Below are 24564 nucleotides of genomic sequence, written 5' to 3'. Positions count from 1 at the left end.
GTGTCCTGAACATAACCAGGAAAGCAATTTACGAGAAATAATTGCCAGCCAGTCCATGTGTGCTTGAGAGCAGCGGTGACCTCAGACTATTTCTGTCTGTGCGTCAGCCCACCCCGCTTCCTTCCTCTTCGGCTGCCCTGAGGGAGGGGTTCCTGCTGCACAGGTTGGGCAGTGTGTTTCCAACCCAGGACTGAGGCAGGGCAACACCAGTGTGAGCCAGCTCTGGAGGCTGATTGAATTCAAATGCGAGATGCTGAACAAGGGCAAGGGGGAGGAGCTTTACGGGGGCCTGGGATGTGTAGTTCAGCAAAGGCAGCGCACAAATCTGTTTTCCACCTATGCCCACCCCATCCACACAGGCTCTGCTGGGGAGATTCCACTAGGCCTTGGGGCCCTGCTCAGTGTGAGGTCTCCTTCTAGCCTCCCCAGCTCTGAATTCTCTTTGTTCTTCCTGGCCAGTCATTCTCAAAGGGTGGTCCCAGACCAGCACTGCCTGGAACTCATTAGGAATGCAAATTCTGAGGACTTAATCCAGACCTACCCAATCAGACACTCTGACGGCAGAGGGGGTGGGGAAAGGGGGGCAAGGATCTGTGTTTTAAACTAGCCCTCCAGCTGATTCTGACCTTGGCTGAGGTTTGAGGACCACTGTTTAGGCCACTGATGACCATTTGAATTTTTAGAATTTACAGATCCTCTCCCCCTAACAGACCAAGAGCAGTCTAAAAGTAAGGTCCTTATAGGATTCTTCCTTTAACCTGCCAGAAGGTGCTCTGAGGAAAAATCTCTGAGGATGTTCCTGATGTGGATACCAAGGAGACAGACAGGATCCGCCCTGTGAAAGGTCACAAAGTCCGTCAGTGACTACACCCCCTGCCTGTCACCCGTTCCCGCCACACATGTGTGCACACACACACACCCTAAGCTCTCTCACAACAAATGACTTGCAGTGCTTAGGCTATGCTAGGCTTTTTCTCACTGTTTTTGAACAGACTGTACTCTGGCCATAATTTCTAATGATTCTGTCTTACCTGGAAACTGACTCATCTCTGATGATTCAGCTCAGGCATCGCTTATTCCTCCCTCAAGCTGCATGAAGGGTCACTGTGGGTCCATTGCTCTTTTGTGTGCCCCTCACCCGTCACATGGACTCCCTGGGGAGAGAAGCTGTGGATAATTCCCTGTTGTTTCTGGTAACCTGAACAGGATAAACACCATGGAAAGTACAATAAGGCGAAAAGGTGCTGGCTTTAGAGTGCTGAAAATTACACATACACATGCCACAGGAGACCACAAATAAAGCAAGGCCAGAACTGAGATCTCCTGATGTGCAGCCTGGGGCACTTCTGAGGTTGACTCACCTGGCCTTTCCACCTGTCGTGTGTCCTTGGCTGGTTCAGGCCCCAGGCACAGATGTCTAAGAGTGACCATTTCACGGTTGCCAAATCCAGCGGCAGATCATGTCAATGTCAAAAATGTCAAGAACCGCTTTCCGTGGCTACTGAGTCTCCCCATCCTTGCCTTACACCCTCAAGGAAAAGCCTAAAGCCACTGACAAAATGAAGATAAGGAGCGTAGCTGGGAGAGAACGGGCGGCAGTAGCATCCTACCCTAAGATTCCTTTGCTGTCAGACTAATAATATTTTAAAACCTAATAAAAAGAGCTAATGCAATGCTTTCCATTTGCCAACCTTGTTCTAATTACTTGGATGAAGTGATTTAGTCCTCCCCCAAATGTTATGAGGTAAATATTACTGTTATCCCTGCTTGTATAGATGATCAGGTACAAATGTTACTAAGCAAGTAAGGGCAGGGACGGGATTTGAACCAGGCATTTGGCTCAGAAGTCCCTGCTCTTAATCACTATGTTACATTGCAAAATACTCACCTATAACTTTTTAAGTCTTTGTAGCACTTTCAAGTTTAGGAATAGGGTTCATATACATCATCTCAACACTCACCATAACCCTGCAAGGGAACTGAGGCTCAGAGAAACTAGGGGACTTTACCAAAGCCATGCTGTGGAGTCTATTAACCATTCATTCCCTCACTCACTTGATTATTCACTCTTTCATTCACCTGAGGAGCTGAACGATATTAAACATGGCTGAGTCCTGTGTATGTACTCTGTATGCTATGCTTAGTCATGTCCAACTCTTCGTGACCCCATGGGCTGTAGCCCGTCAGGCTCCTCTGTCCATGGAATTTTCCATGCGAGAATACTGGCGTGGGTTGCCATATCCTTCTCCAGGGGATCTTCCTGACTCAGGGGTCAAACCCGCATCTCTTGTCTCTCCTGCACAGGCAGGTGGATTTTTTACCCCGGCACCGCCTGGGAAGTCCAGTGAGTATGCTCTATTCCCTCTCATTCTGTTCCTTGGCAAGGGACTCACTCCAGGAGCAATGCTGAGCTGTTGGAGAGGCAGAAGTCACTGCTTCTGGGTCCCAGTCATCTTCCCTGGATTTCCTAAGTACATCTGCTCCATGGCAGGAAGACTAAGTCAGAATTCCCTGACTCCCTGGTTTAGGTGAGGGGCTCCTCTGAATCTCCACAAGCCCCAGACTTCTCCCTGATCACATGGAGTTGTCATGACCATTTTACTGGAGACCCATGTCTAAACTCCCTTCGGCCCACAGTGGGCCAGGTAGAGCACTGTAGCTGGGTTCACAGTGGAACCTGAGTGGGTTTGCAAGGAAAAGCACTCATTTATCCTGTTAGGTTCCAAAGTCCCTTTGATTATCCCCACTCCCACGTTTCTTTTTTTTTTTTTAAACACCAAAAAGAGGCTCCAGAAGAGGATGGTGGAGAGACATATATTGGATGTTTATGGGGCTGGGTATAGTAGACTGGGGACAGGAACCTCCTCAGGGCTCCCTGGAAGGTCACCGGCGGTCACTGTAGCCATGAAGCAGTGCTGGAGGAGGCGTTTGGGATCCTTAGCCTGCTCCTCATTGCAGTCCAGCCAGGAGTTCAGGAAGGGGTGGCTCTGCCTGAGAGGGCTCACTCCTCGCACCTCCACCGAGTTGCCTGTGTTTCCACCTTGGCAATCAGAGGGTGCCTCATCAGGGTCTGGAAAACAGCAAGCCAAGGGCATGGGGCTTCCTCCTGTAAGCCCTTCCTTTCCATCGGGATCATATTATACATGTAACTTCCCTGAGTGCTTACCTTGGACAGGGGTGGGCTCAGAGTCTTAAACATTCATTTAAACAAATCATTCATTTAAAAAAATATTCATTAATAATATTCCACATTGTGAACTATGAGCTATTAATGTTTCTCATGAGCTTAAAGTTTAATGGAGGGGACAGACAATAAACAATTGCTAGCAGATATGAAGACTTCATCTTCACCATAAACTCATAGGGTCAGTTCAGTTCAGTTCAGTCACTCAGTCGTGACTCTTTGCGACCCCATGAATCGCAGCACGCCAGGCTTCCCTGTCCATCACCAACTCCTGGAGTTCACTCAGACTCACGTCCATCAAGTTTGTTATGCCATCCAGCCATCTTATCCTCTGTCCAGTAGCATATTGGGCACCTACTGACCAGGGGAGTTCCTCTTTCAGTATCCTATCATTTTGCCTTTTCATACTGTTCATGGGGTTCTCAAGGCAAGAATACTGAAGTGGTTTTCCATTCCCTTCTCCAGTGGACCACATTCTGTCAGACCTCGCCACCATGACTCGCCTGTCTTGGGTGGCCCCACAGGGCATGGCTTAATTTCTTTGAGTTAAAAGTTACTATTAAAAACTCACTTATTAAATGAAGATTCAGGCTGACTACACAGCTAGCCTGCAGGGAAGTGTAGTAATTTAAAAAATACATATTGTTCTTTGCTTTAAGAATAGATTTCATGACTCTCTTCACTTACTGCTTGATCCTCTCCTCCTTTTATACCTGGACTTGATAGGAAGCTCACTTGGCCATATTATTTCCCACTTCCCATTCATGACATTCTGCTGCAACCTACTTGGTTTCTGCCTGTAACACAACTTAAAACTTTTTGTCACTAAATCCTATGGTTACTTATAAATCATTGCCTCCTTTGACTTATTAGGAGCATTTGACAGAATGAAGCACTCTTGCCTTTTTTGAATTAAAAATGTATCAAGTGTTCAAGCTAGAAATCAAGTGTATCAAGTGTTAGCTCTCACACCTTCTCTCCCTACCCATGTCCAAGGTCAAGCAATTCACTCCAGGTCCTGTTAATTCCACCACATCACTATCTGCTGTACCCACCCATTCTCTCCATCCTCAAGGCACCACACTAGATCTGCTTTTCATTTTCTTCTGCCCAGACCAAAAGACAGCCTTTGGTTGGGCCATCTTCCAGAGAGATCTTTCTAAGGTTAAATGAGTCCATGTACTACTCTTTCTCAAAAGCACTCAATGTCTTCCCATGACCTGTGATACTCGAGGTGGCATTCAAGGTTCTTTAGGTATGGGCCCCATACCTAGCTTTTCACTACTACTCTTCTCGGAAGAACTCAATGCTTTACTACACCAGAATTTTATTGTTCCCTGAATGGGTCCATTCCTTCATATCTCTGAGTCTCTGCTTTTACTGTTCCTTCTGTCTGGAATGGCATTTTATACCTTGTTTATCTAGAACACTCCTATGCTTTAAAACCCATTGATGGAAGAGATCAAGGATGAATGGTGCCTCTGAAAACAACGAAAGAGGAAATTTGAAGAAGGACGCTGTATGGGACACTGGAGTTGGCTATGCAATATCCATTCCACCCTCTTTCCACCCAGCAATTATGTTTGGTTGGGATTGATCCCATCTCAGCTCCAGCAGAGGGGCCTGATTGATATGAGCCTGTCAAGTAATCCTGTTCCTTTGCCACAGGATGGGCAATCAGTGCATAGCATTTCCCTGGATGTAGTGATTGGGCACATGACCTGAGATGGTCCAATCAGAGTCAGGCCTCCTCCTTCCCCAGGGGAGGGATGAAGGAAGAGAGCGCTCCTTTCTTCCCCTAGTTAGATGGGAACAAAAAGAACACAGTCCCAGGGACTTCTGGAAGCCAACTTACTACCATGGGAAAAATCAGTCTGAGGAGAAAGCTAACACAAGAGGGCAGAGTTGTGAGAATCTCGGAGGATGGAGCCGTAGCCTGAGGACACTGAACTTCCACTTAGACCATTCCTAAAGCTCACCATACTTTTGGACTTCTCATTTACAGAGCCAATAAATTTTCTTTTTTGTTTTGAACTCTCTATTTTTGATGATTTAAGACTCACAAAAAGTTACAAAACAGTTGAGTTCCATTGTACCCTTCACTTAGTTTTCCCCCATGATAATATCTTATATAATCATAGAGTAATTTCAAAACTAGGAGACTGACATTAACATACTACAACTGACTAAACTACAAATCCTATTCAATTTTACCCATTTTTTTAATATGGACTTTTTTTGGGTGTTTAGTACTATGAAAGTTTATCACATGTATGCGTGTGTGAATGCATGCTAAGTCACTTCAGTCATGTCCAACTCTTTGTGACCCTGTGGACTGTAGCCTGCCAGGCTTCTCTGTCCATGGGACTCTCCAGGCAAGATTATTGGAGTGGGTTGGTGGCCATGCCCTCCTCCAGGAGATCTTACTGATTCAACCATTGAACCTGCTTCTTTTATGTCTCCTGTGTTGGCAGGCTGTTCTTCACCACGAGCGCCACCTGGGAAGCCCTATCATATGTACAGTTTTATATTATCACTGCCACAATCAAGACAAAGAACTGTCCCATCACCATGAATAAAAATTTCCTTATGCTACCTCTTTACGTCAGAACTTCCTCCTAAATCTAACACTGGTAACCACTAACCCCTTTTCCATACATAACGTTGTCATTTAAGAAATGTTACGCAGATGAATTATACACTGTACAACCTTGTGAGATGGGCTTTTTTCACTCTGTTTAATACCCTTGCAATCCATTCAAGTTGTTATGTGTATTGATAGTTCATTTGTTTTTATGGCTGCATATATTCCATTATATGGTTGTACCATTTGCCCACTAAAGAACCTTTGGCTTATTTCTAGCTTTTGTCTATTAAAAACAAAGCTGTTATGAGCAGTTGTGTATAGGTTTTTGGACAGACATACATTTTCATTTCTCTAGGATAATAATAATATTGTTTTGAATGGTATAGTGGACTGAATGGTGACCCCCAAATATATCAGGTCCCAATTTCTGGAACCTGTAACTGTTAACTTCTATGGTTTTTGCAGATGTGATGAAATTAAGGACTTTGAGATGAGATTATCCTCAATTATCTAGATGGGCCCTAAATGCCATCACACGTGCCCTTATAGGAGAAAGGCAGAGGGAGATAGACACTCACAGATAGTGATGTAAAAACAGAGGTAGAAACTAGAGTGAGCTACAAGCAAAGGAATGCTGGCAGTCACCAGAAACAGGAAGAGTCAAGGCACAGACTCTCCTGTGGAGTCGTTGATTTCTGCCCAGCAAAACTGATTTTGAATTTCCAGGCCTGAGAACTGAGAGAGAACACATATCTACTATATTAAGCCATCAAGTTTGTGGTAATTTGATACAGTGGTCATAGGAAACTAATACTTATAGTGAGGATGATTAACTTTATGAAAACACTGTCTTCCAAAGTGGCTATATATCATTTTAATTCCCACCAAAAATGTGTAAGAGATCCAGTTGCTCTATCCTCCCTTGGAATTATCAGTATTTTTACTTTAATATTCTGATAGGCGAGAAGTGGTATCTCATTGTGGCTTTAATATGTGTTTCCTTAATGGCTAATGAAGATGAAACATATTTTCATGTGCTTATTTGCTCTCTGTATCTCCTCTTCAGTAAAGTATCAGTTCAAGTATTATGCTCATTTTCTAAAAGCATTGTTTGTTTTCTTATTTTTTTTGTTTTTAATTTTAATTAATGAAATTATTTTTGGCTGTGCTGGATCTTTGTTGCTGTGTGGGCTCTTCTCTATCTGTGATGAGCAGAGGCTACTTTCTAGTTATGGTGCGTGGGCTTCTCACCGCTGTGGTGTTCCTTGTGGAGCACAGGCTCTGGGGCAGGCAGGCTTCAGTCGCTGCGGCGTGTGGGCTCAGTAGTTGTGTTTCCCAGGCTTTAGAGCGCAGCTCAGTAGTTGTGATGTGCACACTCGTGTGCACACCTAGTTGCTCTGCAGCATGTGGGATCTTCCTGGATCTGGGATTGAACCGGTGTCCTGAATTGGCAGGCAGATAGATTCTTTACCACTGAGCCACCAGAGAAGCCCTATTTGTTTTCTTAATGTTGAGTTCAGGGGACTCTTTATATGTTCTGGGTAAAAGACCTTTGTCAGATATGTGAACATTATTTCCCAGTTAGAGGCTCTTCTTTCCTTCTTCTTAATAGAGTCTTTATCAGCAAAAACATTTTGAGTTTTGATCTAGATCAATGACTAATGTATTTTTTTGTGCTTTTGATGGCTTGTCTAAGAATTCTTTGCCTAACCCCGGGTCATGAAGATCTTCTCCTGTTTTCTTCTAAAAGTTTTATAGTTGTATAGGTTACATTTTGGTCCATGATTTATTTTGGGTTAATTTCTATATAAAGTATGAGGTTATGTAAAAGGTGTTTTTTTAACCTGTGGAAGTCTAATTGTTTCAACATTATATATTGAAAAGACTATTCTTCTCCCATTGCATTGCTTTTATACTTTGTAAAAAATCTTTTGGACATACATAGGATGTGGGTCTATATCTTTGATAGGAACAAAGTAGATGATTAAATAGTTAATCTCACTAGGGGATTGTAAGTAGAAAATATATGAGGGACACCTATAAGTTAATGATCACTCAAGAAAGCAGGTTTGCTTAACCACAAAAATTACATGGTGGATTTTAAAAATATGGGAGACCCCTGTAAGTTAATGATTACTCAAAAAGTGGGTTTGCTTAACCACAAAACCAAGCAGTCTTGCTTAGCAACAGAACCATGCAACAGAAGGACGAGACATGCCCCCAAACAATAAACAATGGTGGCATGAGACCCACATCCTGCCCAGTGAGCTCAGTGAGTTAATGATCCCTAGGACATGCTTTCTGCACACATAAAAAACAGTAATTTGTAGACCTAAGCTTGACCATGTGCAGACAAAAAACTCCCCTGCCCAAAGGAGGAGAAGATGATGATGGGAGTATGACATCTACTCAAGAAAGACAAAGTTCTTCTCCCCCTCCCCACTTCTCCTTTGATTATAAAACTGTAGCCCAGTAGGTTCTTGGGGCGAGGCATTTCTCACCTGCTGGCTTGTAAACCTCACAAGCTTCCTATTCTAATAAATCCTTTCTTATCTATCATTTTGCCTTTTGCTTAATTCTTTTCTGCACTGGGATATGAAGGACTATGGTACCAGGGCTCTTCAGAGCCCCTGAAATGCCACTCAGTCAGTTTTATCATATCTAGGTGTCTGTCCCTCCTCCAGTACCACACTGTCCTCAGTATTGTTGCTCTATAATGTGTTAAAATCAAGTAGGGTGATTTCCTCCAACTTTATCTCTTTCAATATTATTTTAGCTACTCTATTTCCTTTGTCTTTCCATATAAATTTTAGAATCAGCTTGTCTATATATACCAAAGAGCTGCTATGGTTTTTAATCTTTACTATGTTGAGTCTTCCAATTCATGACATAGTGTGTGTGTGTGGGTGTGTGTGTGTGTGGCTCAGTCATGTCTGACTCTTTGCGACCCTGTGGACTGTAGCCCGCCAGATTCCTTTGTCTGTGGAATTCTCCAGGCAAGAATGCTGCAGTGGGTTGCCATTTCCTCCCTCAGAGGGTCTTCCTGATCCAGGTATCAAACCTGTGTCTCCTGCATTGGGAGGCAGATTCTTTACCACGGAGCCACCAGGGAAGCCCATGACATAGTGTATCTCTCCATTTATTTAGGTCTTCTTTGATTTCCTTCACTAGCATTTTGTAGTTTTTATTGTATAGATCCTATACATGTTTGTTAGCTTTACACCTCATTATTTCATTTTTTAGAGTGACTATAGATGATATTTTATTTTTTAAAGATCTGTCTTTTTAGAAAATATTTATTTATTTGGCTGGGTCTTTGTTGCTGCACGCAGCCCTTCTCTAGCTGTGGCAAGTGAGAGCTACTCTCTCCTTGCAGTGAGCAGGGTTCTCATCACTGCAGCCTCTCTTGTTGTGGAGCATAGGCTTTGGGGAACAGGCTCAGTAGCTGTGGCATTAGAGCTCAGGTGCCTCGAGGCATGTGGAATCTTCCCAGAGCAGCAATTGAACTCCTGTTGTCCCCTGGATTGGCAGGTGGATTCTTAACCAGTGGACCTCCTGGGAAGTCCCTATATTTAAATTTTAGTCTCTAGTTGTTTGTCACTGATACATATATAAATACAATTGATATTTGCTTCTGACCTTACGTACTGTGAGCTTGCTAAGTGCACTTGTTAGGTTTAGGAGGTTGTTTAGTGTGTCTCTGTGTGTTTTGTAGATTCTTTGGGATTTTTTGTTATTTAAGCTTGCATTTTAAGGCATTCCATTTGGCACAAGGATTTAGTTCAATTTTCTATTCAATGCAAGAATCTCCTTCAATGAATCCCACATTTAGCCTTTTCCTGGTTACCTTCCAGGCTTGGGGTGCTTTTTAAATGGAGAGTTACAAACTGGTGAACCAAATATAGCCCTCATGTAACTTAGAGGGTGCACTTTACAAAAGAATTTCAGGTCTTAGTCTAAGAAAGACCTAGCTTTTATGAATCAACATCTGCCTCCCTATGGCTTCTCCCACTGATTTAACTCTGTTCTCTGACATCTCATAAAATGTCTCTTCTTCATGCCCCAGGACAACCTTGCAGAGGCCTGGGGTCCTAGGGTGTGAGCCCTGAGCCTTCTTTGCTCAGGGCCAAATGTCCCCAGCTCTTAGCCCATATACACATAATCTGGTTCTCAGACCAAGCTGGTCACTCACCTCTGATCACCTTCTGACTGATTAGTCAAGGTTCTTAAATTGTGGGGCTCTGGGCTGCAAGGAGATCCAACCAGTCCATTCTGAAGGAGATCAGCCCTGGGATTTCTTTGGAAGGAATGATGCTAAAGCTGAAACTCCAGTACTTTGGCCACCTCATGCGAAGAGTTGACTCATTGGAAAAGACTCTGATGCTGGGAGGGATTGGGGGCAGGAAGAAAAGGGGACGACAGAGGATGAGATGGCTGGATGGCATCACTGACTTGATGGACGTGAGTCTGAGTGAACTCCAGGAGTTGGTGATGGACAGGGAGGCCTGGCGTGCTGCGATTCATGGGGTCTCAAAGAGTCGGACACGACTGAGCGACTGATTTGATCTAATCTCTGATCTGATCTGAGCCGCAGGCAGTCAGGGGTTGGGAGGAATCCTTGGGCTTTTAGGAGTTATAAAACCTTGGCTTAAATCCTCATCTTGATATTAAATTATTACACTGCTGCTGCTAAGTCACTTCAGTCATGTCCAACTCTGTGCGACCCCATAGACGGCAGCCCACCAGGCTCCCCCGTCCCTGGGATTCTCCAGGCAAGAATACTGGAGTGGGTTGCCACTTCCTTCTCCAATGCATGAAAGTGAAAAGTGAAAGTGAGGTCGTTCAAGTTTCTGACTCTTAGCGACCCTTTGGACTGCAGCCTACCAGGCTCCTCTGTCCATAGGATTTTCTAGGCAAGAGTACTGGAGTGGGGTGCCCCGCTAACCCCTTCTCTCTGGATCTCAGTTACTATTGTATCAAATGGGGTAGAAAGTAGGACTGGCCTCATTTTTCTATTTGTTTTCCCTCAAATTCCAAATTGTAAAGAATTCAGTCTCTTTAATGGACTGCCTTTATTAGGTACTAGCCTCTCCACTCCCCATGACCATTTTCTGTTAATCAAAGAGTTCTCATTAGCAGGAAAGAGCCCATGCTAAGTACCCTCCTTAGCCTAATACAATTCTAGCTCAAAACAAAGAAACTTGGTCCCAGTAAAACCTTTGAAATATTGGAAATTGCTCAAGAATCCTCATTGCTATATTTGGGGATGCTTGAGTGATATATTTGGAACCAAAGTTGTGCACCTGTGGAGTGGATGCTAAAATGTTACCTCTGAGATGTGATGGCTGATATGTTCTAATTCAATTGGGGGTAAAGAAGGACCACCATTCTCTTGCTTCCAGACTCTATAATTCTGTTAACATGACCTGAGATTTCACTCATTTTTTTTTTGGCAGATACATCAAAATGCAGGTTCACACTGAACTTGTGGGCCCAATATGCCCACAAGTTTTTTTACATGATTCTCTTTCCCAGATGCCACGGATTCCCTCACATGAGTATCCCAGGGTCTTCAAATCCACAACTCTTCAATCCCCTTCCAGGGAAACCAGCAAAATAGCCAGTGGTCCAACTCTTGAGCACACTGTTTCTGCCTCTTCCTCTGGCTGATATATAATGAAAGTTCTTAAAGTCCCTCAGTGGCGCCTGAAGCCTGGGGGAGGAAGAACCATCTTATAAAGGTGCTAGCCAAGAGGAAAGGAGGATGCCTAAGGCACATATAAAAGATTCAATTTTCAAGTTACAATAAGAAGATTCATGTTTGGCTAAAACATGCTGGCACAAGCATCTTATTCGATTCTTCTAACGATTCTCTGAGGCGAGTGTTATTTCATGTTATAGACAAACACAGACAGAGAAGGTTACCACTGGCACAGCTATTAGTACCGGATCCAGGACACACTTTCAATTCTACTTGATTCCAAAGCGTGGGCTCTTTCCACAGAGCAAATCTACCCTTAGTATAGGTTAGGAACTCTACTAGATGCTGGGGACACAAAGGCATTTAAGACATGATTCCTATCTTTGACATATCAACAGTCTGAGGCGACTAACATGTAAACATCTAAATGCCTAACGATAATAAAAATGAGGGTTACTCATTTTTAAAAGCCACCATGTATTAGAAACCAAGCTCCAATGTAAGCTTCATCTCTAGTTTTATTGCTTTCTTAGTGGGTATTATTGTACACATTTTACAGAGTAAATTAAGGTCCAGGGAGAAGTGACTCGCCTAAGGCCACACAGTGAGAGTAACAAAGCCGGAATCAGAGTCATGTTCTCTGACATCCCAGCAGGGTTGTGCTTTCCCATCTTTTTTTCAGGGACCTTTTGGCCAGTCCCCCCATTGCCTGGGGTCTTAGCCTGTCGTGACCAGCAGGAAAGGAGTTCTCAGGTTTTCTCCCTGATTGGAGATGAGTCAGCCTTGACTCATCTCTGAGGCTTGTTTGGGTCATAGGTACCACCTCTCCAAGTGTGGTTAAGTAAAAAGCAGTGGGCTCTGAGGAAGTGGAACACTTCCTGGAAGGTCAGAGGGCCTGCTATAGGAAAAGATCTTTGGCCCTGGAGGCAAAGTCTTGGCCAATTGGCTGGGTGACCTTGGGCATATCACTGACACTTTCTGGGCCTCAGCAACCCATTGATAAACTGAGAACATCAGGCTCGATTCCCAGGAGCCCTAAGAGTTAGAGGGACTTCCCAGGTGGTGCTAGTGGTAAAGACTTCACCTGCCAATGCGAGAGACCCAGGATACCCGGGAACGGGTTCAATACCTGGGTCGAGAACATCTTCTCAAGTAGGAAATGGCAACCCACTCCAGTATTCTTGCCTGGAGGAATTCCATGGACAGAGGAGCCTGGTGGGCTACAGTTCATGTGGTGGCAAAGAGTCAGACATGACTGAGCATTAGAGCCACAAGCCAATTAATGCCCAATAGTTCTCTGAGGTGGTTGTTAACTGTATTCAGACCAGCAATGAATGAGAGAGGTGAGAGATGAGTTAGTGAAAATGACAAATTAATGATATCCCCACCAACATTTTTCAGAGGAGGATGAGTCTCCCCACCTCCCATTTTTTATCTCTTATTAAAGGTACCTAGGTTAGAATACTTACCTCACTTACCCCATCAGTAAAATAGAGTTGATAATAACCTAAAGTAGCTGAACAGGTTAAATGGGATAATGTGCTAGGCACCTTGGCATAGTGCCTAGCACAAAAGTAGGTGCTTGGTCAGCCTCTGATCAAGCTAGTTCCTCACAAAGTACAAGAATGAGAAAGCTATGGTCTTCATTGCATCCCGAGTTTGAGGGATGGGTGGGATAGGGTTCATGGGACAGTAGAGAATACCTGGGCAGCAAAAGGAGCCTATCTTCAGAAACTGTTCTATTTTCACTGTGCTCTTGTCAAGGAACTCCCCACCCCACCCTTGCCCCCAGGCTCAGAGATTAGGACCCAAGGTACAGTGTGTAGTGATTGTGGGTTTTAGAGTAGGGAAATCGGGGTTGACATCCCCAAATGACAAGCCCACTAGCTGTGTAGACTTGGGCCAATTGCCTTCTCGTGGCTGAGCCTTGATTTCCTCTCCTGTAAAATGGGGCTAATGATCTCTCTATGGGCTTCCCAGGTGGTGCTAGTGGTAAAGAACCTGTGAATGCAAGAGACATAAGAGACTCAGGTTCAATCCCCGGGTAGGGAAGATCCCCCTGGAGGAGGGCATGGCAACCCACCCCAGTATTCTTGCCTGGAGAATCCCCATGGACAGAGGAACCTGGCAGGCTACAGCCCATAGGGTCGCACAGAGTTGGACATCACTGAAGCAACTTAGCACGCGTGCATGCACATACCATCTCTCTACAGGTCCTACTGTAGAAGGAGACAAAAACAGATGAAAGTCTGTGTGAGGGGGAAGGCTCTGAGTGTAAGGGAGTGGCCTGTAAATGTTGATGCTGGGTTTGATCAACCCAAATGTTGGGTTGATGCTGCAGGTTCAGAGGAAGGAGAGGACAGCACTTCATGAAGAAGAAAGGAAGGAACTAAGAGCTGAGTTTGGGCAAAAGACAGAGAGAGCTGAAAGCTGTTATTTAATAAACAGAAAGTGCATTTTCCATTTTAAAAGTAAGAAGCAAAAAGCAAGAACACAAGCTGTATCAAACCCTGGTGATTGAATAATCAAAAAATCTAGCTGGTGGCTGAGCAGTGAAAAGCAGGAGGATCGTCTTCATTCACAGGACCGCCAGGTGAGCTGTGTTCCATTGATTTAGAAAGGCTGCAGGTGATAGGGTAGGGGGAGATGAGGGGAGCAGGGTATAAGCACCCTACACACCCGGCCTGGTGAGGTAGAAATAGGACTTTGGAGGCAGAAAAACACACACATTTGAATTACAACTCTGCAGTTTACAAACTGTGACCCCGTGGGCAATTGAAACACTGTTTTCACATCTGTAAGATGGGCGATAATAATACCTACCTCACTGGGGTGGTTTGGAAAATTAGACAAGATAGTGCATGTAAAGTTTCAAACAGAGTCTGGCATCAAGTAGGGACTTCCCTTCCTCAGCACAGGGATAAGGAGAGGAAGGAAGGTGGAGATGGAGTTGGCTCTAACATTCACTCACTAGGTATGTGGGCCTTAGTCTCCACATCTGTAAAATAGATTTTAATAAGATCCATACACTGCCTGGTTATTATGAGGAGCAAATGAAATTGTCTATTTAGAGATAATGCATTCCTTTTAACGACAGTATTATTTTTCATTCCTTCTATGTTGATGGACATTTAGTTTCTTTCCAGTGTGACAAATTGTCATGGTATCCATCTTTACAAGTCCTCTCCTAGTGCAACTGTGTCTCTAAGGCAGATAATTAGAAGTGGAATCACTAATAGGCTATATACATTTTCAGTTTAAATGGATAGTGCCAAAATGCTGTACAAGTGGTTTTGCCAATTTATTGTTACCAGTGGTATATGAGATTACCCATTCCCCCATGTAACCTTCTCACTATCAATGTGATCCATTTTTTATTTTTGCCAATGTAATTGTTTTTTAAATCATTTTTTGAAAAGGTATGTCATTCTTAAATTGCATTCTCCTGATTATTAGTAAGGTAGAGTATCTTTTTATGTGTGTTGGGCATTTGTATTTTTTGGTGGATTATGTATTTCTCATGTGTTTAAAGGTGCACTTATATATCCTGGATATCAATCTTGTCTCTATTTTATATACAGTTGATTCTCATTATTTACTGTGCACGCATGCTCAGTCACTAAGTTGTGTCCAAGTGTTTGCAACCCCTCTGTCCATGGATTTCCCAGGCAAGAATACTGTAGAGGGTTGCCACTTCCTTCTTCAGGGGATGTTCCCAACCCAGGGATCAAACCTGCATTTCCTGCTTGGCAGGCAGATTCTTTACCACTGAGCCATGAGGAAAGTGAAAGTGAAAGTTGCTTAGTCATGTCCAACTCTTTGCAACCCAATGGATAGTTCATGGACTTCTCCAGGCCAGAATTCTTGAGTGGGTGGCCGTTCCCTTCTCCAGGGGATCTTCCCAACCCATGGATTGAACCCAGGTCTCCAGCATTGCAGGCGGATTCTTTACCAGCTGAGCCACCAGGGAAGCCCATTATTCACTGTTATTTTGTTCTATTAACTTACCATTAACACTGAATTAGCAAATACTGAATCAATTGCCCCTTGCTGCTGCTGCTAAGTCACTTCAGTTGTGTCCGACTCTGTGCGACCCCATAGACCGCAGCCCACCAGGTTCCCCCGTCCCTGGGATTCTGCAGACAAGAACACTGGTGTGGGTTGCCATTTCCTTCTCCAATGCATGAAAGTGAAAAGTGAAAGTGAAGTCGCTCAGTCATGACCGACTCTTAGCGACCCCATGGACTGCAGCCCACCAGCCTCCTCCATCCATGGGATTTTTCAGGCAAGAGTACTGGAGTGGGGTAGGGAAATACAAATTTAGGTTCCTGTGAGCCTCTGGTCACATTGTCAACCAATCAGTACATAACTTTGCTTTATGTATGTTTCTGCTTAAAGATACTGTATTTAATATATATTACTAACTGATAACATTTAACTCATGTGTATTGAACACATGTATTTTTTCCATAAGGCACATGACAGCCTTTTTATGTTGAGGAATACTAGATAGCACTTCAACGTTATATTTGGGGGCCATTTTCAATAGCGAAAGTGCCAATAAAAACACAAAACTGCAAAAATGTGACACTAAATATACCATGAAAAGGACGCTTGTTCATAGTCTGAGAGCTGAAACAAAAAGGCAAGCGTGGCCCTGTGCAGCCTCCGCTGGGCAACCTCAGTGTGACTGGGCAACTCAAAGTTTTTGTTGCTCTGTGCACATCCACGTCTGCAAATGACCTCAAAAACACTGAAAGTATTGATTTTTGAGGTTACAAGTTAATTCTAGCATGTAGGCAAATTCACCAATATGGAATCTGCAAATAATAAGGGTTGACTATGCATCTGTATTTACAATATCTTTGCAGTCCACCACTTGTTTTTTTAACTTTATACATAGTCTCTTTTGTGTTATTTGCATTTGTTGGAGGCAAATTTGCTAATATTTCTCTTATTTAAAAAACTAAACATTTTATTCATGTTACTATATTTTAATTAGTCTCTTTCTGGAGTCTTCTTCTATTCTAAGGTTTCTCAACATCAACAGTATTGACATTCTAGGTCAGATAACCCTTTTTTTTAGACCTTGTTATGCAGCCTGTGGGACCTTCCTTAACCAGAGATAGAATCTGTGTCCCCTGCCCTGGAAGCACAGAGTCTTAACTGCTGAACCACCAGGGAGGTTCTGGGTCAGATAACTCTATTGCAGAGTGCTGTCCTCTATATTGTAGGATGTTTAGTAATATCTCCCTGTAATAAACATAGAATTATTTTGATTATCAATGAACACATGAAGAGTTTGTGATGGAAATGTTCATATCATGAACCTCCTGAAAAATGCACTGGTGCTTCTTAATATTCCAGAAACACACGTGAGGCAAATAGTCCAAACATCATTTCCAAATATCTCCCCTCTGAAAAGGTGCTAGCCTGCTGAATACAAGGAAATCACGTGGCCCCTTTCTTACCTGTAGTCTGTAAGTTTAAGCCTGGGTCCAACTTTGTGTGGGGTTTTGAGCTGATGAACAGGTAACAAAGCACACAGGCAGTGACAATGAAGGCCAGGAGGACCACTGCTGCTATGGACAGGCCCACAAGAGCACCAATACTGGGGACAGAAAACCACAAGGGAGCAGAGTGTCAGGAAAGGACTTGGAAGGCAGCATGTTACAGGAGAAATGTTGTAGGTGTTATAGGAATCAGCCAGTCTTAACTTTTGTTCTGTTTCTGCTTCCCTTAAACAGACTTTTGGGGCCTAAGCCTGGGAAAGAGCATCAGCTGTGTGGCAAGTCCTCACCACGTACATAACTTGATGTGGCTTTATCCATACACATATTCAGTGCCATGATGTAGTTGAGACTGAATTTGTGTTCCCTTTATTCTCCTCTCCTTTCCTCAACCTGCTGCCACCCCAAGAAGCTAGAGATGATCTTTTTCAATAATTATTTTTTATTTATGTATACTTCACTTGGCTGCTCCATGTCTTAGTTATGGCATGTGAACTCTTAACTGCGGCATGAGGGATCTGGTTCCCCAACCAAGGAGCAAACCCCGCCCCCTGCATTGGGAGGGCAGAGTCTTAGCCACTGGACCACCAGAGAAGTCCCTAAAGATGATCTTAAAGAGCCCTCCCCATACTGCCATTTCTTAAAAATCAAGACACATAGCAAGCCTCAATTTAATATCAACTGTCCTTCCACCCTCAAGGTAATATCTGACTCAGTCTCTAGTGGGTCATCACGGCAGTGTGGACTCCACATCTGAAACCCCTTTTCTGCTGCTGGTCCCTCACCCCTCAGCCTCATTGCCTCTGCACCAAGTCAGGCCCTGGTCATCTGGTCTCCAGACTACTACCTTCTGGCTTGTTCAGGGAGCCACTGTCTTTCTGTTTCACATGATCCCTCCCATCATCTCCCCACATCAGAATTTTACCTGTCCTTAAAGGCCCATCTCAATGTCTCCTCCTCAGTGCTTTCCTTGGTCCCCTTTCTCTTTCTTTTCTTCTCCCAGTCCAGGCCTACCCAGCTAGGACACCTTACTTGGGGTCATTAGCACTTTCCACTTGGTCAGGGAGTCCAGTGTGGTAGGGAAAGAGCAAAGAGCTTTGGAACTCTCACAGACCCACCTGGTAAATTTAGGACCCAGATCTGTAACTAACTCGATATGACATCTTGATGAAATTATTAAGCCTGTTGAGTCTCAGCTTCTTTGCCTGAAAAGTGAGAATGATCAAAACACAGCACCTCTCAGGTGGTAGTGAGGGTGAATGATATCTATAATATTCTTGGCACACAGTAGTTCAACATATTCCTCATGCGTTCTCTGTAGGCATACTGAGACCATGTTTAACTGGCTCTGTTCTGCCTTTGTACGAGCCTAGCACATAGCACGCACTTAGCAATGATTATTGAGTACCTAATTTGTGTCAGACACTGTGGGATGTTCTCCCAGTGGTAGGACTAGGCTTGACTGTGTGCCCTTTCTGCCTACGACTCCTTCTGCAGCTTTTCTGCCTTCCCTAGCCCGACCCTGACCCCAGTCTCAGATTCCTGCCTTTGCCATTTCTGCTAGATTTCACTCCCAGCTAGCTGATGGTTATCTTCCAGTAAACAGAAACACCTTAGAGCTTTGGAGAGTCTGCTTTCCCAGGGCTAAATAAATTATTGGCTATCCCTACGATGGAATAGTATAGAGCCATTAAAAAACATGTTTTCAAATAAAATTTAAGATCAAAGATAAATTCTGATGAGTTAATGTGAAGTGAAAAAGGCAGGACCCAATATTAAATATATAGTGTAGCCCTAACTTAAATACATAAAATAACATGTACATATATAACATAACAAGGTGAGGATGGATGGAAATACACTAAATGCTAATGGGCTGTCTCTGGGTATAGCACAGGCTATGGATGTCCTGTCCATGTCCCACTGGATCTTACAATTCTGGAATATTCTGGCCAGGGTTTCAATGCCAGCATATGTATCTCTTTGCCTGAAAGCTTTCTTGGGCCCAGAAGAATCTCTGCACACTGAACAGGTCAAAAGTATAGGAAAATGGATGCCTCCCTTCTCCCTCCAGCATGTAGCCAATGACTGAAAAAAACTGACATGTAAACACCCAGCTTCCCGGCCCTGAGGTGGGATGACTCTGAGACACGTGTGCAGTGGCTGACACAGGATAGCAGTTTCAAGGCTGGTGGCCCTTGGTGTTGACTTGCTTGGTAGCACACCGCCATTAACTCCTTCCCTTTCCCATCTCACTTCCCACCCTGTACCAGTATTTCCTAGGATCGTTTGTCATGTAAACTGCTTGCCTTAAAGTCCTTTGTTTCCCAGTCTTCTAGGGAACCCAAGCTAAGACACTGGGGATCTCCCATGATTGCTTTTCTTTTCTGTTTCTCCTGCCCTTTCTATTTTTTTCCCACATTGAGCATGTAGTAGTTTGTAGTTCTTTAGTATTAGTTTAATACTTTTTAGTTTAGTATTTTAATTAAATATTATTTCTTTTTTTTTAATCTACTCACTGTTTATAAGGCTGTTATCTGTGGCTCAGATCATGAACTCCTTATTGGCAAATTTGGACTTCAGTTGAAGAAAGTAGGGAAACCACTAACCATTCATGTATGACCTAAATCAAATCCCTTACAACTATACAGTGGAAGTGATAAACAGATTCAAGGGATTAGATCTGATGATAGACAGAGTGCCTGAAGAACTATAGATGGAGGTTCGTGAAGACCATCCCCAAGAGAAAAAAAATGCAAAAAGGTAAAATGGTTGTCTGAGGAGGCCTTACAAACAGCTATGAAAAGAAGAGAAGCAAAAGGCAAAGGAGCAAAGGAAAGATATACCCATTTGAATGCAGAGTTTCAAAGAATAGCAAGGAGAGATAAGAAAGCCTTCCTCAGTGATCAATGCAAAAAATAGAGGAAAACAATAGAATAGGAAAGACTAGAGATCTCTTCAAGAAAATTAAAGATACCAAGGGAACATTTCATGCAAAGATGGGCACAATAAAGGACAGAAATGGTATGGATCTAACAGAAGTAGAAGATATTAAGAAGAGGTGCCAAGAATACACAGAAGTACTATACAAAAAAGATCTTCACAATACAGATAATCAAGATGGTGTGATCACTCACCTAAAGTCAGATATCCTGGAACACAAAGTCAAGTGGCCCTAGGAAGCATCACTATGAACAAAGCGAGTGGGGGTGATGGAATTCCAGTTGAGCTATTCCAAATCCTAAAAGACGATGCTGTGAATGTGCTGCACTCTATATGTCAGCACATTTGGAAAACTCAGCAGTGGCCACAGGACTGGAAAAGGTCAGTTTTCATTCCAATCCCAAAGAAAGGCAATGCCAAAGAATGCTCAAACTACCGCACAACTGCACTCATCTCACATGCTAGTAAAGTAATGCTCAAAATTCTCCAAGCCAGGCTTCAACAGTACATGAACTGTGAACTTCCAGATGTTAACTGGATTTAGAAAAGGCAGAGGAACCAGAGATCAAATTGCCAACATCTGTTGGATCATCAAAAAAGCAAGAGAGTTCCAGAAAAACATTTATTTCTGCTTTATTGACTATGCCAAAGCCTTTGACTGTGTGGATCACAACAAAGAAATTCTTAAAGAGAATTACACCCTGTGTGGAAAATTCTGAAAGAGATGAGAATACCAGACCACCTTACCTGCTTCCTGAGAAATCTGTACAAAGGTCAGGAAGCAACAGTAAGAACTGGACATGGAACAACAGACTGGTTCCAAATTGGGAAAGGAGTACGTCAAGGCTGTATATTGTCACCCTGCTTATTTAACTTATATGCAGAGTACATCATGAGAAATGCTGGACTTGATGAAGCACAAGCTGGAATCAAGATTGCTGGGAGAAATATCGATAACCTCAGATATGCAGATGACACCAGCCTTATGGCAGAAAGTGAAGAAAAACTAATACATGTATACCTGTGGTGGATTCATTTTGATATTTGGAAAAACTAATACAAAAAAAAATTAAATAAAATTAAAAAAAAATAAAGAGCCTCTTGATGAAAGTGAAAGAGGAGAGTGAAAAAGTTGGCTTGAAACTCTCAGAAAACTAAAATCATGGCATCTGGTCTCATCCTTCATGGCAAATAAATGGGGAAACAGTGGAAACAGTGACAGACTATTTTTTCGGGTTCCAAAATCACTGCTGATGGTGACTGCAGGCATGAAATTAAAAGACGCTTGTTCTTTGGAAGGAAAGCTATGACAAACCTAGAAAGCATACTAAAAAGCAGAGACATTACTTTGCCAACAAAGGTCCATCTAGTCAAAGCTATGGTTTTTCCAGTAGTCATGTACGGATGTGAGAGTTGGACTATAAAGAAAGCTGAGTGCCAAAGAATTGATGCTTTTGAACTGTGGTGTTGGAGAAGACTTTTGAGAGTCCCTTGGACTGCAAGGAGATCAAACTAGTCCATCCTAAAGGAAATCAGTCCTGAATATTCATTGGAAGGACTAATGCTGAAGCTGAGACTCCAATACTTTGGCCACTGGATGCGAAGAACTGACTCATTGGAAAAGACCCTGATGCTGGGAAAGATTGAAGGTGGGAGAAGGGGATAACAGAAGATGAGATAGTTGGATGGCATCACCGACTCAATGGACACGAGTTTGAGTAAACTCTGGGAGGTGGTGATAGACACAGGGAGGCCTGGTGTGCTGCAGTCCCTGGAGTTGCAAAGAATCAGACATGACTGAGTGACTGAACTGACTGACTGATCTGGAAGATTCGTGCTCAGGTTGGGACCATACCCTTTACAAGGGACATCTATGGGTACCTGGCTGGAAAAAGCCTGTAAAAGTAGGATCCTTTGAGGAGTGGGTGAGAGAGTTGGGGGGATGCGTTCCAGATCAGCAGACAGTCAGGTAGTAGGTACTGCACTGAACGTCTTCCAGGGGACAGAGGAACCAGTTTCAAGGACAGAGCTGGGAGCAACAGGGGAGAGTCCAAGGGGGCAAAATCTGTCCTTAGTATAAGATGAACTCCAGGGAGTTCCCTGGTGGTCTAATGGTTAGGATTCTGGGCTTTTGCTGTCATTGCCTGGGTTCAATCCTTGGTCAAGGAAAGGAGATCTCACATAACATATGAAGTGACCAAAAAAATATAAGTTCAAAAAATGAACTTCAAATGATCAAAGTTGTCCCATGGTGAATGTACTGCCTCAAGAGGTGGTGAGTTTTTTATTATCAGACAGGTTTGCACAAGACCTGGATGAATCCACCTTTCAATGAAGTTAAAGATTCTTGCTGATGATGGGTAACTGGCCTGAAGAGCCACTAGCCTTCTAGAACTTCACAAACCTACAACTCTGAAAGATAGGTAACCCACTGTGACTTCTGGGAAAGAACTGGAGGGGTGATCTAACATTTGTTAAGGTTTTTGAGTCAGGCAGTTCTAAGTTTGAATCCTGGCTCTCTCACATATAAGTTGAAAACTCCTTCACCTTTTGATCTTCATTTTCCTTCATTCATAAAATTCACTATCTCACCAGGTGTCCATACAGATTAAATGAGATAATGTATCTACAGTGCCTGAATGCCAGTTCTGCCCTTCAGCAAGGCTGCAGCCCTTGGGCTCACATCTTAATCAAAACCAGAAACTACTGATTACGGGTGTTTGGAAAGTCTATCGGACATGTGATAACACCAGCTGCTTCCCCACAGGGAGTCTTCATTTCCTGAGACATGCTTTTAAAACAGCAATTCTCCTCTAGCACTATCCAAGGAAACAGTTCATCTGCAAATTTTTTAAAGGCCAGCTTTCATGAAAAGGGCCAAATGGAGTCCAGAGCAAAACAAGGTCTCCACCCTGCAATGGTGGGGCTCGACAGGAACATGCCAGAAGGGTTATTTCAGGGTCTGGAGTACACTGATCACCTAAATGTCCTGAGGACTTCAGTTTCCCTTCTCCACTTTGAAATTGTCTGTGATGTTTGTGAATCACATTCTAGCCAAGCCTAGGGGGCTTCCCTTGTGGATCACTGGTAAAAGAATCCACCTGCAGTGTAGGAGCCACAGAAAACATGGGTTTGACCCCTGGGTTGGGAAGATCCCCTGGAGAAGGGCATGGCAACCCACTCCAGTATTCTTACCAGGAGAATCCCACGGGCAGAGGAGCCTGGCAGGCTATAGGATATAGAGTCACAAAAAGTCAGAAACGACTGAAGCGACTTAACATGCACCCAGGAAAAGTCAGCCCTACAGGCTGCCCTTGGGGTCATAAACTCTGAAGGACACTGATGTGCAATGTGACCTCATAGCTCACTTCATGCAACCTTCTACCTCACTGTCTGAGCCATTAAAGCACTCCATACCTCAAGAGGGTCCCAGGCAAGGAGAGGAACCATAGGGGTGTATGGGGAATCGGGTGGTAGGAGTGGAATGGGATTCTGACTACATGCTGAAGGGTTTACTCATTCTGTATCCCCAAGTGCCACAACGGTGCCCAGAAGACAACAGAGGGTCAGCCAGTGACTTTTCAACTGATCTGAGTAGAGCAGGTTCAGTTCAGTTCAGTCGTTCAGTCAAGTCCGACTCTTTGCGACCCCATGAACCACAACACGCCAGGCCTCCCTGTCCATCATCAACTCCTGGAGTTCACTCAAACTCATGTCCATAGAGTTGGTGATGGCATCTAACCATCTAATCCTCTGTTGTCCCCTTCTCCTCCTGCCTTCAATCTTTCCCAACATCAGGGTCTTTTCAAATAAGTCAACTCTTCACATCAGGTGGCCAAAATATTGGAGTTTCAGCTTCAACATCAGTCCTTCCAATGAACACCCAGGACTGATTTCCTTTAGGATGGACTGGTTAGATCTCCTTGCAGTCCAAGGGACTCTCAAGAGTCTTCTCCAACACCACAGTTCAAAAGCATCAATTCTGCGCACAGCTGTCTTTAGAGTCCAACTCTCACATCTGCATATGACTACTGGAAAAACCATAGCCTTCACTAGATGGACATTTATTGGCAAAGTAATGTCTCTGCTTTTGAATATGCTGTCTAGGTTGGTCATAACTTTCCTTCCAAGGGGTAAGCGTCTTTTAATTTCATGGCTGCAATCACCATCTGCAGTGATTTTGGAGCCCCCCAAAATAAAGTCAGCCACTGTTTCCACTGTTTCCCCATCTATTTCCCATGAAGTGATGGGACCAGATGCCATGATCTTCGTTTTCTGAATGTTGAGCTTTAAGCCAACTTTTTCACTCTCCACTTTCACTTTCATCAAGAGACTCTTTAGCGCCTCTTCACTTTCTGCCATAAGGGTGGTGTCATCTGCATATCTGAGGTTATTGATAATCTCCCGGCAATCTTGATTCCAGCTTGTGTTTCTTCCAGTCCAGTGTTTCTCATGATGTACTCTGCATATAAGTTAAATAAGCAGGGTGACAATATACAGACTTGACGTACTCCTTTTCCTATTTGGAACCAGTCTGTTATTCCATGTCCACTTCTAACTGTTGCTTCCTGACCTGCATACAGGTTTCTCAAGAGGCAGGTCAGGTGGTTTGGTATTCCCATCTCTTTCAGAATTTTCC

At 43.6% G+C, this 24564-nt stretch overlaps 1 protein-coding gene across 3 annotated transcripts in view; it reads right to left on the bottom strand.

Annotated features, from left to right (window-relative positions):
- Window positions 1-2798: 2798 nt before the first annotated feature.
- Window positions 2799-24564, bottom strand: part of SHISAL2A (shisa like 2A) — a 31239-nt gene continuing 9473 nt past the window's right edge. Inside the window, exons 2-3 of one of the 3 annotated variants that reach the window (XM_086388730.1) lie at window positions 16944-17083; window positions 2799-3070 (exon numbers count right to left, since the gene is read on the bottom strand). In XM_086388730.1, the coding sequence (XP_086244856.1) occupies window positions 2826-3070; window positions 16944-17083 (385 nt within the window). In that variant the 3' untranslated portion in view covers window positions 2799-2825. Of the gene's footprint in view, window positions 3071-9963; window positions 10100-11163; window positions 11485-16943; window positions 17084-24564 lie in introns of those variants that run through there. The other 2 variants (XR_015159382.1, XM_086388731.1) reach the window with 2 other exon arrangements.

The sequence above is a fragment of the Bos grunniens genome, chromosome 3, assembly GCF_055505025.1.
Source record: "Bos grunniens cultivar Pamir isolate PY7600 chromosome 3, Bosgru_T2T1.0, whole genome shotgun sequence".
In the NCBI taxonomy this organism is placed as follows: Eukaryota; Metazoa; Chordata; class Mammalia; order Artiodactyla; family Bovidae; genus Bos; species Bos grunniens.
The sequence above is the reverse complement of the archived record's forward strand: the minus strand, read 5'-3'. Positions and strand labels throughout refer to the sequence as shown.